This window comes from Mus pahari, chromosome X (genome assembly GCF_900095145.1).
Source record: "Mus pahari chromosome X, PAHARI_EIJ_v1.1, whole genome shotgun sequence".
Lineage (NCBI taxonomy): Eukaryota > Metazoa > Chordata > Mammalia > Rodentia > Muridae > Mus > Mus pahari.
The window spans coordinates 147,831,248-147,848,839 of NC_034613.1; the positions used below are offsets into that span (position 1 = coordinate 147,831,248).

Sequence of the window (17,592 nt, forward strand, 5' to 3'; positions counted from 1 at the left end):
TATTATTTTCAAATATTTTGAGGCATGCAAATAATACTAAAGCACATCTTTTAAGTGGACTGCATTGATCCAAATATTTTGGGCTCTTTGTTATATGACACACTTCAAGAGCTTCATGAGTATTTGTTAATGGTACATTTTAAGTAGCATCCATTCCTGTATCCACACAGCTACATTAACTATTATAAGTCCTTTGAATTTAATTCATTTGAATGTCACATTTAGTCAATAAAATAATAACAATACTGCTCTTCAATCAGTCCTTGTGAGCTAGTCAGGAGGTGATGTTACATTGTCTACAATCCCTTTGCTACTTGAATATTTCATTTATCTAGTTTAAATTGCCTTAGACTTTCTTCCTATTATCAATTTGATTAGGACATTTCAGATTAAACAATCTACATTGTTCATTAGATAATAACATTGAACTTTTGCCAGAGATACAGCTGGAGAAACCATATTTGGGTTATTTTACATAGGTATTCCTTTTCATTGTTATGAAATTCTCATCAAGTAAATCTATCTGGTTACAGGGTACAAAATAAAAGCTACACCTATTCTGAATATTTCATATGACTCATAACCTTTTTGTCCAGCTTTTTGCAATATGCCGTTGGCATGGTTCATCCGTATTTTGGCATGTGCCTATACTCCATTCCTTTTTTGTTACTGTGTACTATTTCTATTTTATGGATAGACTCCTAGCCAAGATAGAGGGTCTTTGTGAATATCCAAAGTTTTAATAGCTATTAAAAGACACAAGAGTGTCTATACTGCTTAGAATAACTTGCTGATATCAAGCTTTCTTATGAAATGTGAGAACAAGCACACGAAGTCTTCCTTACTACTGCCAGCTAGTGCAGAGATCTTATTCAATTGGGCATCAGTGATCTTTATAGGAAAATAAGTGATTACAATTATAGTTATGTCATTTCAAGTTCCACAAAACAAACAAACAAAAACAAAAAAAAATCAAAAAAAGTGTCCTAATGTTTATGGAACTCAAAACCATAAAATACATCAAAATAAGTCTAGATCATTTTCTATGCTCAAAAGTAGAATTATTCAAGCTATGGTTTTCTTTATCTAAAAATAATTACTTCTATTTTAGCATCCACTAGAATGTTCTGCTGTTAGTAACTTTCCAAATGAGCAACAGGAGACAGACACGTATACCTTGCTTTATACTTTATACAAGGGAGCAATCACCAGAAAACCTGAGTGTAGAGACAAAATTGTGTGCCTACTGGGGAATTTCTGAGAAAGCTTTTGAATATTTTCCATGGCATCTGCTGGGAATATGGTGGGAAAATAAGCGAATAGAAGAAGAATGAAAAGGAGTCAGACAACCCCCCCCTTTCATGTTTATTTTAGAGAGAGGCTAGTAATTGGTTAAACTAATCCAATATCTGGAAACATTCTTTTTTAATCTTCACTTTGCCTTTTATGCAGTTTGAAATTTTGGAGACTCCCCTTTGAAGTGGAGCAGGGGCGAGTCTGAAAGGAACAAACAGTTTCCCAGACAGATGTGTGAAGAAATGCCTGAAGCTATGTGCTTCTTGCTGGAGTTAGATGTGACTGGGCCAGGCTGTTAAATACACAGCAACATGAAATATGAATATTCTTTTGCCTCGTTGGGGACTTTTTTTTTTTTGATAGAATAAAGAAGGGGGATGGCATGGTGTTACCTTTCCCAATTCCTTTGCTTTTTCTGTAAGGTTGTTTTGTGTTAGTATATTACACCATTTTGAGAGAGCACTTTTTAAAACCCTGATATTTCTTTTCCTTTTATTTTGTTCTCAGTCCTTCACATTGATGATAAAAGCTACCTTGACATTTCTTAAAACGGTGTTTTGTTTAAATTACAGAGTCTCCATGGCAACAGCATCCTCCCAGGTCCTAATTCCTGAAATCAACCTCAATGACACATTTGACACTTTTGCCTTAGATTTTTCCCGGGAGAAGAAACTGCTAGAATGTCTGGATTACCTAACAGGTATTGTCTTACTATCTTTTATGTTCTTTCTCATACAGTGTATATTCACTTTAGCATTGGATCAATTATTTTCTAAAACCTATACATGTGCTTCAGTCTTTGAAATGCTATCTGATAGCCCTATAAAGATTAATGTCCACACTGTATTTTAACCTAAATAACAGACTAAATAGAAACAGGAACAAGAAAATAAAGAGAATCCCAATTGCTAAATGAGTCCTTACCGCCATTTCCTCGCTCTTAACATAGAGATATTGAAAGTATCATCAAAGACATAGTAAGGTTTCATGGGTATCTTTCACTATGTTAGAGCGTCTCTGACTCTCATAGTACAGTAATGGCAGGAAAACAAAACCACATGAATAGCTGGCCATCTATCTCTCTACCTCTTTGTATTTGGGAGGTTATCTTAGTTGTCACAGTATCAATTTTGGTAAAACATATTCTTTATTTTAGAAATGGTAAATTTTAGTGATCATGCTCAAGGTCAGATACAAAAGGAGTGAGCACAATTAGGGTCTGGCTCTGTTCTGTATGAACTGTCCAGACCTCTGCTTTTTCTAGGAAAAAACTGAATTTCATGTTGCTCTGGCAAATATCACATGAATCACATTACAATTCCAGATGCCGCAGTTCATCCCTATACTTTCTACTTGGCTTTCCTCTCCCTTCCTCTCCCCACCATCTCTCCCTCCCTTCTTCTTCCCTCCTTCATTTTTCTTTTTAGCTTAGAAAGCAATGAGGAAAAGAAACATAAAAGAAATATTGTAGCTACCTATATTCCTAGGAGTTAATCTAAATCTTTCCTTTGCTGTTAGCCTTTGAAGCAGGAGCTGGACTCAGTGGTCGATAGAAGGAATGAGGGGCATTTAGACAAAGTTATTTGTGTTCCCCAAAGCCACCAGGACCTGTGACTTCAGAAAAACACCATGTACACAGTGAAGCCAGATGTGCTCTTTACTGAAGACATAGAGCCTCCTAGAAACCACATCCCTAACTGAGCACGGTGTCAGTTTCTCAACTCTTAGCCAGTATGTGCATGTTTGTGGGAGAGTGGTTGGGGAGGGTGGAGCCAAAGAGAGGGAACATTGTGTAGCATTTGTTTTCTTAGTGTCTGGATAGAAAGCAAGAAGTTATACAGTCCATGCTGTTTTTTCCCCCTTGTGAGAACTCCAACTGACCTTTTTAGCCTTTATTCTGCATTTGCAAGCAGAGGGAGTTATCCCACAAGACATCTCCTTGTCTTGTATAATTCTCTTTCAAATATACAGCTCCCACTTAAGAAGAAAGTGTTTGATTCACAAAGCATTTACTCTAAGGAACCAAACTTCATTTGAAATATTTATGGGTATAATGCCTCCTTTTCTTACCTTTTGTCTTTGAGTTTTATCAAAAACTACTACCATGTGGTAGAACTTTCTTTGGTAATAGAAATGTTCTGTGTCCGTGATAACCAGCATATTATTAGTTATTGAAAATGTGAAATGTGGATGCAGAACCGTGATTTTTAAAAAAACTGAGCTGAATATAATTAGAAGTTAAAAAGCTACATGGTGCTCACTGCTACTAAATTATAGTACAATATATTACCCACATTTTCCTATTTTCCTGCTCTGACAACTTCTTTTGCTTTCTTTTTACAACATGTATCATCTACCTACTACTGATGTTTTATTCAAAAGTACAGGGAAAGGGAGGGAATAATAGCAAAACATTTTGGCTAACCAAGTATGGCTTTGTTTATTATAAAACCCAAACTCTTCCACAAAAGACCTACCTAGCACATTTTCACTAAGTCTAATGGACCAGATCCATGTTACAAGCTCATTCCCAAGGTCAGAGGAAATTAGAAAAATAAATATTTGCCCAGGAACATCAGTCTTTTTGTACCAAATCATCTTGCTATACTTGTCTGATCAACAAAAATGTATTTTTATTCTCCAACAATTAATAGTATATTCAAAATATATGTTCATTTAAATTTCTGTAGGAATATGAACTCATTGACTAAAAAGGAAACTGTGAAAGTAGTCTACACAAAATTGTAACACACATGCCATATGTAATCACAATGGCTGTTTATAACAATCTAAAAGCCATATCAGATATGTGCAATCTTGCTTTTTAAGCTGTTAACCCCAAATTCAGTCCACTTCTAGACATAACATCAATTCTTGCCATAACATACAATACTTGACTGATACTGCCAAGTCCAAATAGTTGATCCAATATTTATAAGCAGGAAACCAAGTGTTTGTGGCATATTAGTCCACCATTCCTTGTGTAGTGTTTGTGATGAAGGCAAGAAAATAATAGTTCTGGTACTGATTGTGTGGTTATTGAAATTGGTAGCATAGTGCAGTTTTCATTTACAGAAAATTAGAAATTGACTTTGCAAGACAAACCCATTGGGTTTACAATCAAAACAGGGTTAGCCTGCCTGGCTGTGCAAACAAGATTTTTTTCCTATGACACGCCTCTAAGTGGTATGTCAAGTTAATAACCCATAAAGGTGACATTTCCTTCCTGGTTGCAGCTACTGCCATGTGGCTCACAGCTACTTGCCTATTTTGAACTTACATTTTCTGTCTATTTAATCATATATTGCTATGTGGACAGAAAAAAAAAAACTGATCTTTCCACAATGGTTAATGGAGAAAGAATTCAGTTAACTATTTGGCTTATGAATGACTACGTTGTTCTTTGCTGGTTTATTCAGCAGTGATCTCACAGCAACAATCCCACGCAGATAAAAACAAACATATTTTATGATACAGCTGGACCAGCATGGAATGCATCTCCTGATTGGTGTCACTTATTTGTGTATATCCAAGTCACACTGCTCAAAACTAAATTTCACATGTGGGCTCTTGAGAAGACACACATTTCCAGGAAAATGCTTGAAGGGTTATGATGAATAAGTATTTCTTTCTTTCCTATTTACTTGTTTTTCATTTATGGGTATCATTTTGAGATCTACTGTATAACCTAGATTACCCTCACCCTTACATTCTCCTTGCCTTCCAAGTTTTGAGATTATAAATGTGTACCATCAGACTCAGATGAATTCCCATCTTTTTAATTAATAAATTCAACAAGGGTCAAGGCTTCTTGTGACTTGTGCTAAATGTCTTCTCAAGTATCAAAGGGAAGACAATTAAAGTAGAATTTTAAATTTACAATTTATACAAAGGACCTGCCCTCTTTAGGTTTCTTTACAATTTACCAATTCTAATCAGAAATTAATCTAGAACAGAAGAGATCTATGCAATGGTGTAAGCAAATCCATAGAATGGAAACATGTTTCTTTCTTTGAAGTTCAGCTCCAGTATAAGAAGAGTATGAAGAAAAGCTGTGGATCAATTCTCTAAACCACAGGCTGGTAAACTTTGACTGAAAGAGGACATATGGCAGATGTCTTAGGTTTTGCAGGCCATATGCTTGTAACTACACAGCTTTGCTGTTGTATAAAAACACCATAGATGGAGAAAACTTGACTGAGTCAGACTGTGTTCCGATAAAACTTTATTTACAATAAAAGCTGCTGTGGGCTGGTGAGGTGGCTTAGTAGACAAGAGCACTGGATACTCTTCTAAAGTACCAAGGTTTGATTCCCAGAACCCACATGGTGGCTAAAATCATCTGTAATGTTCTGACCTCCACAAACATAGCAACGCATGATACATAGGCATATTTGCAGGCAAATAACTATTTATAAAATAAAATAGTAAAAAGAATAACTGTAATTTGAAATTCTCTGCCTTAGAATATTATTGCCAGCAAAAAACCCACTTGTAGCCTTGTATTTTCTTCCTTAGTATATTATTCTTATTAAACTACTTATTGAAATTAATCCAGAGTAAGTGATTTCTTAATCAGATGTTTTAATAAGATTTAAATTTTTGAGTTGCTGGAATTGTGAAACAAAACAAAAGGTTTCCGTAGTGATAAAAGCAACCAAACACAAGCATTCATGGTTCTTAGTAAATGAAAATGTATTTCTAAAAGATGACAGCTTGCTAATTGTGATCCTTTTGATTAAACATACCACCTACACATTGAAAAATTAAATGAAAATAGAAGTGTATTAATAATTTTATCAAGTCATCAAATACCTAATAAAGGAAAAATTTTAAATTATTTGTTGATTTGTTAGCAGATAACAGGGTTTCTCTGTGTAGTCCTAGCTGCCTGGAACTCACTCTGTAGACCAGGCTGGCCTCGAACTCAGAAATACGCCTGCCTCTGCCTCCCAAGTGCTGGGATTAAAGGTGAGTGCCACCACAGTGATATTTTTTTAAGTAGCTGGTGTCATGTGGATGAGAGGTTGGCATAGTGGGTTTCAGGCCAAATCAGGCCCTGTGGCTATTTTGTAAATAAATTTTTATTAGAGTATGGTCATACTCATTTGTGTACAAATTATCTACATCTGCTCTCATGGCAGGGTTAAGTAGTTGCAAGAGCAGAAGTCTGTCCTACAATACCTAAAATATTTACCATATAGTCCATTATTATTAGTAAGGTTTCCACCCTCCATCCCCCACCAAAGGAGAATAAAATTATGAAAGTTTATCATGATTACTTTTTCTTTGATATATTTTTCTTCATACACAAGAAGCTATTGTTTTCTTACTCTCATAAATATATTCTCATGATAAATTGAGATAATGTCTTAATGGCTAGCTGGCGTTGGTTACACTGCTTACAAAAAAAAAAAAACAACAAACAAACCAAAAAATTCTCTAAGTAGACAACTAAACACTTTGGAAACAAAACCTCCTTTTATATGATAGTAGTTCTGCTAGACCTATTTAGGAAGACTTGCTTTAACAGTTAAATACCTCCAAATAGTGATCCTAATGACATCTGCTGATCCACTGATATGCATTTTTGATGTCAACAGCTCCCAACCCTCCCACAATTAGAGAAGAGCTCTGCACGGCTTCCTATGACACCATCACCGTCCACTGGACTTCAGATGATGAGTTCAGTGTTGTCTCCTATGAACTCCAGTACACCATATTCACTGGACAAGCCAATGTTGTTAGTGAGTATCTCTTGGCTAATTTATTTCTCAGTTTGATGACTGTTTTCAGATAAGCTGGGTGAAGGAATATAAACACCAAAAGGAGATGATGAGGCCGGAATAAGATTACAATATTTATTGGTTTCTTTACCTGTTCAAGGAATGGATAATGCTCACTTGTATTGCAGTAATGAAAACAGCTGGTCAAATACCAATGGAATTAACAACCTCTGGAAAACCACATGGATGCAGTTTTACAAAAGAAACTGGTAACAATATATGCACTGTGAATCATACATTTACCACTTCCTAACATGCTCACAGTCATCTATTGGATGGAACACAGGGCCCCCAATGGAGGAGCTAGAGAAAGTACCCAAGGAGCTGACAGGAGATGAAGATACCCCTGAAAAGACTCCTTAGCCTTGGTACCATCATTACTGTCTTTTACATACTCTACATGCCTTTGGAGACAAATCTAAATCATACTCCTTCTAAGACTGCATTCTTCTGAAATCATTCTTCTCCAATTTCACAAGTCTTGTTGCATGGCAGTAATAAATGAAACTTTTGTGCCCTCTTGTATATTTTCATACCATATGCACATATTTACTTTTTTAAATCAGTAAATGTAATAAGAGACCATTGTATTTTGGCACAAATAAAGAATTGCCACATCTCTTTCTGAAGCAGTATGGTACCCTATTTCAAATCCATGCTTCGATTTATTTGTCTCATCTTTTATTGATGAACACTAGCTCTTTCCAATCTCTGCAAACATTGCCCTTATGAATATCCTTGCATATTTCCCTTTCGTGCATGCAAAATTCAATTTCTAGTATAATCTCTTGAGATATAATTGATAAGAAGAGATTATTTGCATTTTAATTTTGATTGGCATTGCCAAATTGCCCTTCAGAGAAGTGACAGGTGATGTTTTAAATACACTTTAGCATCTGTAGGAGCTTACATTTCACTGATCTTGGACATATATACTATAAGCTGAACAAGAGAAACCCAATTTAAATAAAGATAAACATGTATTATAGCTAATTACTTTTACCTGGCTTGAGTGAGGGGGAACTAGGTAATATCTCAGAACTAACTTTATTTAATCTCATTGCATTTCTCACAAATGTCCATACCCAAATGCAAACATGATAACACTTTTACTGTTCATTTTAATTGATAGAATTAAGACTATATAATGCTATTAACATTCTTCTCCTAACATATAGCTACATATTTAATTTACAATTGTTTACCACTTCTCAGTGTTCCTTTAAAATCTCAGATCAGAGCATTGTTACCAGAAAGCTGTTCTTGTCATTTGCAAAATAAGCAGAGGTCAAATTTCTTGAGGCTATCATATGAAATAGTTATATGGATACATTTCAGTCACTTTGAAAACATTCATGAAAGTTATGAATATATATTATTTTTATATGGAAGAAAGAAAGCATGGTTTACTTCTGTCCAAATTGTTAGAAGAGACAAAAGCTGTTAGGAATTCATGGATAGCCACTGTAAACAAGTGTCCACTGTATAATATTCTGCAGCAAAGTGGTAATTGCCATGCAAGGCTCTCAAATCCCCCAATGTAATTAAAATCATTTAATATGCTTCAGTAGGAGAGAAATGCTTCTGACTCACTGTCAATGAAAAATACTGTACAAAGTCAAAGGCTCAATTATGCTTCATTATAAGCCAATGATATTCTGGTTTCATTTGTTGTTTTAATATTGCTCACTATGTGGCATTCTGTGAACAGCAGAGTACCCAGACAAGTCTAGGAGAAAGTGAAGTTTCAATTAGGATAGTTACATGGGTGTTTTACAAGCATATGAAGTAAACCTGGCTACTAGTTCTGGCACAGTGTAATCTCAAGGTAGTATAATGCCATGTGCAAGGAATTAGGTGGTACAAGCTGGTTCAAGACCAACACTAGCAACACATTTAAGGTATACTCCAAGGTATCCCAACATAAATGCCCCACAAAATGTTGTCAGTGGTTATTTTCTGGCATTTTAATTAAATTCTCAATTATTATCATGGCAATAATAGTACTACTATAAAGTGAAACAAGAAAATGGTTAGTGATTATGGAGGTAGCTTGCTCACTGTAAAGCTACCCAGTAAAATTTACTACTCTGTAATATTCAAGAAAAAAAAATAGTGACTTTTTCAAAATAGGATAGTCAGTCTCACATTTTGGCATTTTGGGGTGAGAATCTGATACAATAACTCTTGATTGAGTTAAGGTTTGTGCTTGGAAGCCAAGTTACAGTTTACCAATTTCAGACATCTGCTCTATGATATTGCTGAAAGCATCCTCTACAACTACCTACACGTTTCAGGTTTGTACAGAGGCTGGCAAGCTTATTTAAGCATTTTTATTTTCTCCCTCTTTGACCACTGTAGTCATTTTATTGAAACATGTGCAATTCATGCCAGCAAGATTCTGCTGAAGGGACTCTGATATAGCCACCTCTTGTGAGGCTGTGCCAGTGCCTGGCAAACACAGAAGTAGATGCTCACAGTCAGCTATTGGATAGAACACAGGACCCCCAATGGAGGAGCTAGAGAAAGTACCCAAGGAACTGAAGTGGGCTGCAACCCTGTAGGTGCAACAACAATATGAACTAACCAGTACCCCCTGAGCCCGTGTCTCTAGCTGCATATGTAGCAGAAGATGGCCTAATCGGCCATCATTAGGAAGAGAGGCCCTTTGGTCTTGTAAACTTTATATGACCCAGCACAGGGAAATGCCAGGGCCAAGAAGTGGGAGTGGGTGGGTAGGGGAGCAGGGGGGGGATAGGGAACTTTCAGGATAGCATTTGAAATGTAAATAAAGAAAATATCTAATAAAAAATTCAAAAAAAGAAACATGTGCAATTAAACAGGAACAGTACAAAAGCAGTGAAGTTGATAGGACTCCCATTTGAATCTGATAAATGTTACTATTGTTTTGCATTCAGGCCTGACTGCTTTTGACAAAGACCTAATGATATGGTGGATGATACTAAGATAGAAAAGTTCATTTTGTTTTATTTATATTTCAATAATATTATTCTTTGTCTTCAAGTAAATCATAAGCTTCTTGGGGACTGAATAACAATATTCAAAATGACCACACTTTGGTTGAATCAAGATCTAATATTTTGCTACAGCAAGCTCCAGAAATAGAGTTTGTTATAGCTATTTTCTAGAAAAAGGCTTAGTGAGGAAGTATCAAAGGGAATATAGAACAGGGAGATTATCCTGTCAGCATAGAATTTAGGAGTGTTTTCTTCTTCTCACCACTCTTTTGTTTGTTTGTTTGTTTGTTTGTTTTTCAAGACAGGGTTTCTCTGTGTAGCCTTGGCTGTCCTGGAACTCACTCTGTAGACCAGGCTCACCTCGAACTCAGAAATCCACCTGCCTCTGCCTCCTGAGTGCTGGGATTAAAGGTGTGCGCCACCACGCCGGGCTTTCTTCTCACCACTCTTATTGAAAATAGATTATTTTTCATATAATATATCCTGATTAGAGTTTCCCTTTGCTCTATTAGACCCTGTTCCTAACCACCTCTCCTCCCATCTGGATCCATCCCCTTTCTACTTCTCATTAGAAAACAACAAGCTTCTAAGAAAGTACAACAAAGCATAACAAAATGAAATATAATAAGATAAATATAATGACATGAAACAAAGGCCAGCACAGTGAAGTTGGACGAGGCAAACCAGCATAAGGGAAAGAACACCAAGAGAAGGCACAAAAATCAGAAACACACTCATTCACAAACACAACAGTTTCATAAAAACACTAAGCTGAATGCTATAATACATATAGAAGAGAGAGGACCTGATGTAAACATATGTAGGCCTTATGTATGATGAGTCAGTCTGAATTCATATAAGCCTTATTCAGGATGATTTATTATGCCTTGCTTTTCCAGTGTGCTCCAACCCCTCTGGCTCTTACACTCTTTCCACCTTGTCTTCCATGGGGGTTAGCTGAGCTCTGAGGAGAGAAATTTGATGAAGGTATCCCATCTAGCTGTATGTTCCAAGGTCTCTCTCTTTGTATAATTTCTGGTTGTGGGCCTCTGTATTTGTTCCCATCTGCTACAGAAAGAAGTTTCTGTAATGATGAATCAATAAGGCTCTGGTCCTAGATCTGTGGGCTCTCTTGTCTCTGGTTCTTGGTAACTCAGCCAGTACTGGGTATAGGTTCCATCTCATGGAATGGGACTTAAGCCAACTCAGACACTGGTTGGTTACTCCCACAAGCTTTGTACCATCATCACACTAGCATATTTTACAAGAAGGACAACATTGTAGATGAAAGGTTTTGTGGCTGTATTTTTTTTTTTTTATGATTTCTTTTGGTAGCCCGAAGAGTACCTTCCTGTACCAAACACACAAGAACATTGGGCTGAAGGTTCTATGTAGGCAAAGCTCACCCTCTCCACATTCAATGAGCTCCGTGGATATTACCATCAGCAATGGGGCTTTCCTGTTCATGTGCAGACTGTAATTCATCTTGGCAACTGCCTGGGTTGTTTGGGTAATTTCCATGGGACCCTTTGGCCAACAACTCAATTGGGTGTAACTCTGTCCTAATATGAGAAACTCAGTTTGGTGACTCAGGATGTTTTCTTCTTACTCAATGGCTATTTGGGAGAAAAAAAAACAAACAACAACAAAAAAAACCAAAAACTGCAGAGTTTCAAACAATTAGAAGAGGCATAGATACTGTCTTTAGTTATTTTATTTAGTATTAAATGTATAGTTTCACACATTCAAATTGTTCTATGAGTTTCAAGTTATTTCTTTGCTTCATGCTAACGTTTCAAGTCTGAAGCTCCTGTGATTTTAAAAAAAGTGTTCACAGGTAGAAATAAATGAGAAAATTCATGAGAACAAATGACTCAAAGGGGAACATGAGAATACTATTTTCTCAAGATCCAGAGCCTGTGGGGCTGGGTGATGGTTCAGTGAATAAAGAGCTTACTGTTCAAGTATGAAGACCAGTGTTTAGATTTTCAGAACCCATGTATAAAACCAAGAAGGCATGTTGCCACCTGTAATCCCACCATTCAGGACACAGAAAGAGAATCCCAAGAATAAACTGGCTGGTCAAACTATCCAGAATTGGTGAATTCAAGGTTCAAGGAGAAATCTTGTCTCTGTAAATAAACTAGAGAATAATCAGGGAAGGAACTTGATATTAACTTCTGGCCTGCAAATCCACATGCAATCACATGCACACAACATACATGTGAACATACACCAAAAAAGATACAAAGAATGTAAACAAATTTTCAAAAGTTTTAAAATTTTCTTCTCATCTGTCATAATTCAAGGTGTAATTTTTCAGCTATTAGTTGGAGGAAGCATTTAGTGTAATCCAAAGATGGACTTCAGGGAGCCTATGACTATCATGCAATGCTATATAAATATTTTTGGCTTGGTGTAGATGTGCACTGTGAATATCTCTCACAGAAAGATTTCATTAGATTCTCAGGGATGTAAGACCACAAAAATAAGGAACTGTTTCTTGAGACTTGGGTGAGGTATAAGCTGCCTCAAGATCAAAGGATCTACCCTTTGACTTGCAAATGAACCAAAAAGGAAAGAGGGGGAGTTGAGTTTGGAGCACCTCAGGAAGTAAAGGGGTCTGGCACTTTCCCAGAGACTAGTACTGAGAAAGGAAACTTCATGACAGCCTAGTCACCAGGGAAATGGGAAAACGTTCTATTGGAGTGGAGATTGATGAGTGGAGAGAGGAAAGTTGGGATTTATACCAAAAAGAAGTTTCTAGCATCAGTCAGCTGCAAAACAAAATGGGTTTCCCTTTTCCTACATGTTCTTCCAAGCCTCATAAATCGTCAGCCCACATCCTGCAAACTACAGCCAGAAGAACAACCCTACTCCACTCTGGACCAGTGATCACAGGGATGCAGCTGGTCAAAAATCTTATGGATACTTTCCCAGGGTCCACACTGGGCTGCAAACTGCCCATAAGTACTGCTGCCCCAGTCTTCTGAATGCACATTACTACAGGATCATAGACCACCTTGGTGGTCATTTTTATGCCTCTTTTATTAGACATTGGATGGAATTGAGTGATCTGTGCTGGTTTTGCTGCTACATTGACCTAATGATAAGGCTGTTGTCTTAGTTAAAGTAACTACTGCTTCAATGAAACACCATTGCAAAAAGCAACTTGGAGAGGAAAGCATTTAATTTCACTTATACTTCCACATTACTGTTCATTGAGGAAAGTCAGGGCAGGAACTTCAGTGGGGCGGGAACCTGAAGAAGACAGGAACTGATACAAAAGCCATGCAGGAGTGCAACTCTATTGGCCTGCTCATCCTGCTTGTGTCACCCAGGACCACCACCCACAATGAACTGGCCTCTCCCACCAGTCAAAAACTGCCCCCAGAGACTTTTCCATAGTCCAATCTAATTGGGGCATTTTTCTCAATTAATATGTCCTCTTCCAAAATGGCTCTAGTTCGTGTCAAGTTGACATAAAATGAATCAGAATACCTTCCTTCCACATCTCCTTTGTTGAAAAAAAAATACTGTCCCCAAAATGATTCTTCCCTGGTAATAACAGAGATGCAAGGGACCATCAGAAATCCTCAAACCTACTCTCAGGACAAGTACATTGTCATTTGTGCTCAACCTTTCACTCAACAAGTCATATGACCAAAGCCAAATCCACATGGCAAGACAACATATCCTTCCTTTTTAGAGGAAGCAGCTGCAAAACTACTTTGGCTTGGGTATGATCAGAGAGATATAGGAATCAAAACACAATCAACTGTGTCTGTATTGATGAAGCTAGTGTTTAGTCAGTACATGCATCACATATCCCCACCACCTGTGAGTTTCCTAGTTCATGAGAAACAAGCTTGAATGACCAGTTTCATTCAGGAGAGGGTAAGATAGAGTGGGATCAATCAGTGATCACCTTTGTTTCTACCTCTTAACCCTTAATAAGACAGCATGTGCATATTTAGAGCATAAGATGCCAGAAAAAGACACACCTTTGCGGTACCTGTTCACACAGACCAGAGTTTTAAATATAAACATTTTCAGTGGCTTGTTCCAGTGGAACACTCAAGGGGAAGTTATAAAATACAAAGTGAGCTTTCCATATAGATAGCACACTGAACACTATTTTATTGAGTATCCCACATAAAAAGTGAGAAAGCTCTCCATTTTCCAATGTTTAATATTCAAATAATCTAAAATTCTGCAAACATTGCCTATGATTGCACCTGTCTTATTGGCTTTGCAGGTCTATGTAACTCGGCGGATAGCTGGATGATTGTGCCCAACATCAAGCAGAACCACTACACTGTGCATGGCCTACAAAGTGGCACCAAGTATATCTTCATGGTCAAGGCCATCAACCAGGCAGGCAGCCGTAGCAGTGAGCCTGGGAAGCTGAAGACAAACAGTAAGTGCTGTGAATTCAGCTAAGCCGCCATCTTACATTTGCTTGCCTTTGGGGGCTAATGTTACTCCCCACCTTTCTTTTGTTTTCTGTCTTGGGCCTTACTGACAGCCTCAGAAAAGTAAACAAAGAACCAATGTGAAATACTGAGGTTCCCACCAGCTACATCTAGGTTCCAAATTTGATTCTTTCTTCTAGGCTGTGTGGCCATTGACTTCTCTGCATACCATTGCTCTTATTTCTTGAGAAAACAATCTTGGAGAAGTTCTTGTGAGAAATAGAGCAGGTGCTTATAAACCTTGACACAGAGCAAGCCTCTGTAAATGGTAGACAGATTTTTTTTCTAGAGCAGAAAACAAGTTCATAACTCTATCTTCAGAAATTCTTTATTGTGATCAAAATATAAGTCTGGGTCTGTAATTCTCAATCAGTGGACAAATCAATCTTTTCTACCACAACACTAGCCCATGTAGGATTTAATAATTTCTGTAGACATCTTTCTGGTTTATCACAATGGAGGATGGTGCTGCTGGTATGAATTGAGCAGGAGTCAGGCATAGCAAACATCTATGGTATACAGAACAGTTCCCATCACAAAGAATGATGTATAATGTGTTAGAATAGCAGCTTGCGTCTAAACATAGCACACCAGGCCAAAGCAGTTCCACATGTAAGAGGTTTATTGGGAGAGAGAGGGTCAAGGTGGCAGCGGAAAAAGAAGGAGGAAAGAGAAAGAGAGATCGAGAGATCGGGGGGCCTTTCTTTATATATGGGTGATGACATGGGTGATGACGTAACACAGGTAAAGATGGGAGGTGAGCCCAATGGATTCTGGGAATATGGTAGCCATTGTCTTGGCAACAGGTATGTAGGTTGCACTGTCGCCTATGTGATGTCACAGGTTTCAGAGGTAATGTAACCTAAGATTGTGCTTTATGATTCTGTCATTTTCGTTTTGCTGTCGCTGTCTCTGTCTACATGTGTTTTGTTTTATCCTCTCATCTTTCTTTACATCTTTTGATCTAGAAATATTATGCTATATAAGTATGGTGCCAGTCGTGGGCTTTCTGATCAACAGAAGCAATTGATGAGTTTTCAAAAGAAGCTCCCCCTTAACCATATCCTTGTTTCCCAGGGCATAGTAACACATGTGTTAACTTAAGGACAAACAGAGGGTAGAAGAAGAGCACTGGATTAAGCACGAGAAAGCTGAGATCCTGCCATATGATATCTATGTTGCTTTAAGCTTAAATATATATATTTTTTTCTTAAAGCACTTTATTTTGTGATGATTTTAGATTCCCAGAAAACTACAGAGATGCCTGTATACCCTTTACTCAGCTTCCCTTAGTATCAACATCTTATATAACCTTGACACATTTGTCACAGCTAACAAGCTAGCATTGGTATAATTCCTCTTGCCTAAGCCCTGGCTTTATTTAGATTTTTACAGTATTATCTCTAATATTCAGTTCCTGTCAAGGATCTAGGTAAGAACGCATATCACATTTAGTGGTCTTCCTCTCACCTTTTTATCATTTTTTTAAAAGAAGTTTTTGTTTCTTCACTTTTAAAATGAAAATACATAGCCACATTTAGAAGCTGCCATAAAGAAAAATTTGAAACAATTTTGAGAACATAATTATAATATTATGCCATGCTTTGTTAAAACCATACAGCACATGAAGATGAATGCAGGCACACTCATCTCAACAGCTTTTTATTTATACTTAAGCATGCCGTTGGTCTTTCAAAAAATATTGGCGTTCCTAGTAAATTTTAGATGCTATGCAGTGGGTTGAGGATACTGTGACATCATTCAACTCCTTCAGATGTTCTTCTCTCAAGGAATTGTAGACTTTTGAAGAAGACAGAGTACTAAGCCATAGTTCTTACTACATTTCTGAAGTTTGTAATGGCAGTAACCCATGAAAGTGTTGGATATTCAAAAAACATAACCCTTCATAGCCATGGTGGCTTTTCAGGGTGAGATAAGATTTAGGGGGTGTCATTGGGAAGAGAGGCCCCTTGGTCTTGCAAACTTTATATGACCCAGCACAGGGGAATGCCAGGGCCAAGAAGTGGGAGTGGGTGGGTAGGGGAGCAGGGGTGGGGGAGGGTATAGAGAACTTTTGGGATAGCATTTGAAATGTAAATAAAGAAAATATCTAATAAAGAAAAGGAAAAAGAAAAGAAAAGAAAATAAAAGAAAACAAAACAACCCCCCCAAAAAGAAAAGAAAAGTTAAAAAAAAGATTTAGGGGTTGTGAAGAAAAGGGAGTATTCCACAAGGGAACAGCATGTATAAAGGCCCAAAGAAAAGCAGATTATGTCTATGGAACAAAAAAGTAATCAGAATGAAAAAATAAGAAATTGAGAGGATAACCATTCCAAGAAGTTAAAGATAAAACTATACAGTAAAGCTAGGCACACTGATGCACATCTCTAATCCCAGCACTTAGGCTAGTTAAGCAGGATCCCAAGTTCCAGTCCATCTTAGACTGTGTTGTAGAACAAAGCCCACCAATATACACGCATGAACATATGCATGAGTGTGTGTGTGTGTGTGTGTGTGTGTGTGTGTATACATACATACATACATACACACATTTTAAAAAATAAAAATTAGACAAGCTTGTTCTACCTACCTACAGGCAAATTCTAAATTCAAGTCCAGCTTAGTCTACAGTGTGAGTTCAAGACCAGTCTGTCAGATACAGCTCAGGATATAACTCAGCAGTAGAGTGATTGGCTAGAATGTGTGAATCCATGGTTCCCAAAATAAAAACAAACAAAACCAGATGGTAAACCCATTAGGAGTCATGAGGCAGTTGGTTTTATGGGAAGATAAGTTGACAGGTTTATATGGTAGAGGCTAGGTGAAGATTTGTGAAACATAAAGCGTTGTTGCACTGTGATGTGGAATATGGATTAAAATAAAAAAAAGACTTTCAGCTGGGGAATATATCCAAAAAATTTTATGAGAGTTATCCAAGCTAAAGCACAGTAGCCAGGATAAGGTCATGTCCTTTACGAATGATCTGATGACTTAAGTTCTTTAGTGATACAATGAATTTCCTTCTCAAGCCAATTTGTCTTCGTTGAAGCCAAAGCC

General features: G+C 37.2%; 1 protein-coding gene across 5 annotated transcripts in view; it reads left to right on the forward strand.

The window, feature by feature from the left end:
- Mid1 (midline 1) overlaps positions 1 to 17,592 on the forward strand; it is a 343,526-nt gene that overhangs the window by 309,513 nt on the left and 16,421 nt on the right. For all 5 annotated transcript variants that reach the window (XM_029534269.1, XM_021187318.2, XM_021187317.2 and 2 more), the window contains exons 6-8: positions 1,869 to 1,996; positions 6,900 to 7,043; positions 14,319 to 14,480. In XM_029534269.1, the coding sequence (XP_029390129.1) occupies positions 1,869 to 1,996; positions 6,900 to 7,043; positions 14,319 to 14,480 (434 nt within the window). The remainder of the gene's footprint in view (positions 1 to 1,868; positions 1,997 to 6,899; positions 7,044 to 14,318; positions 14,481 to 17,592) is intronic.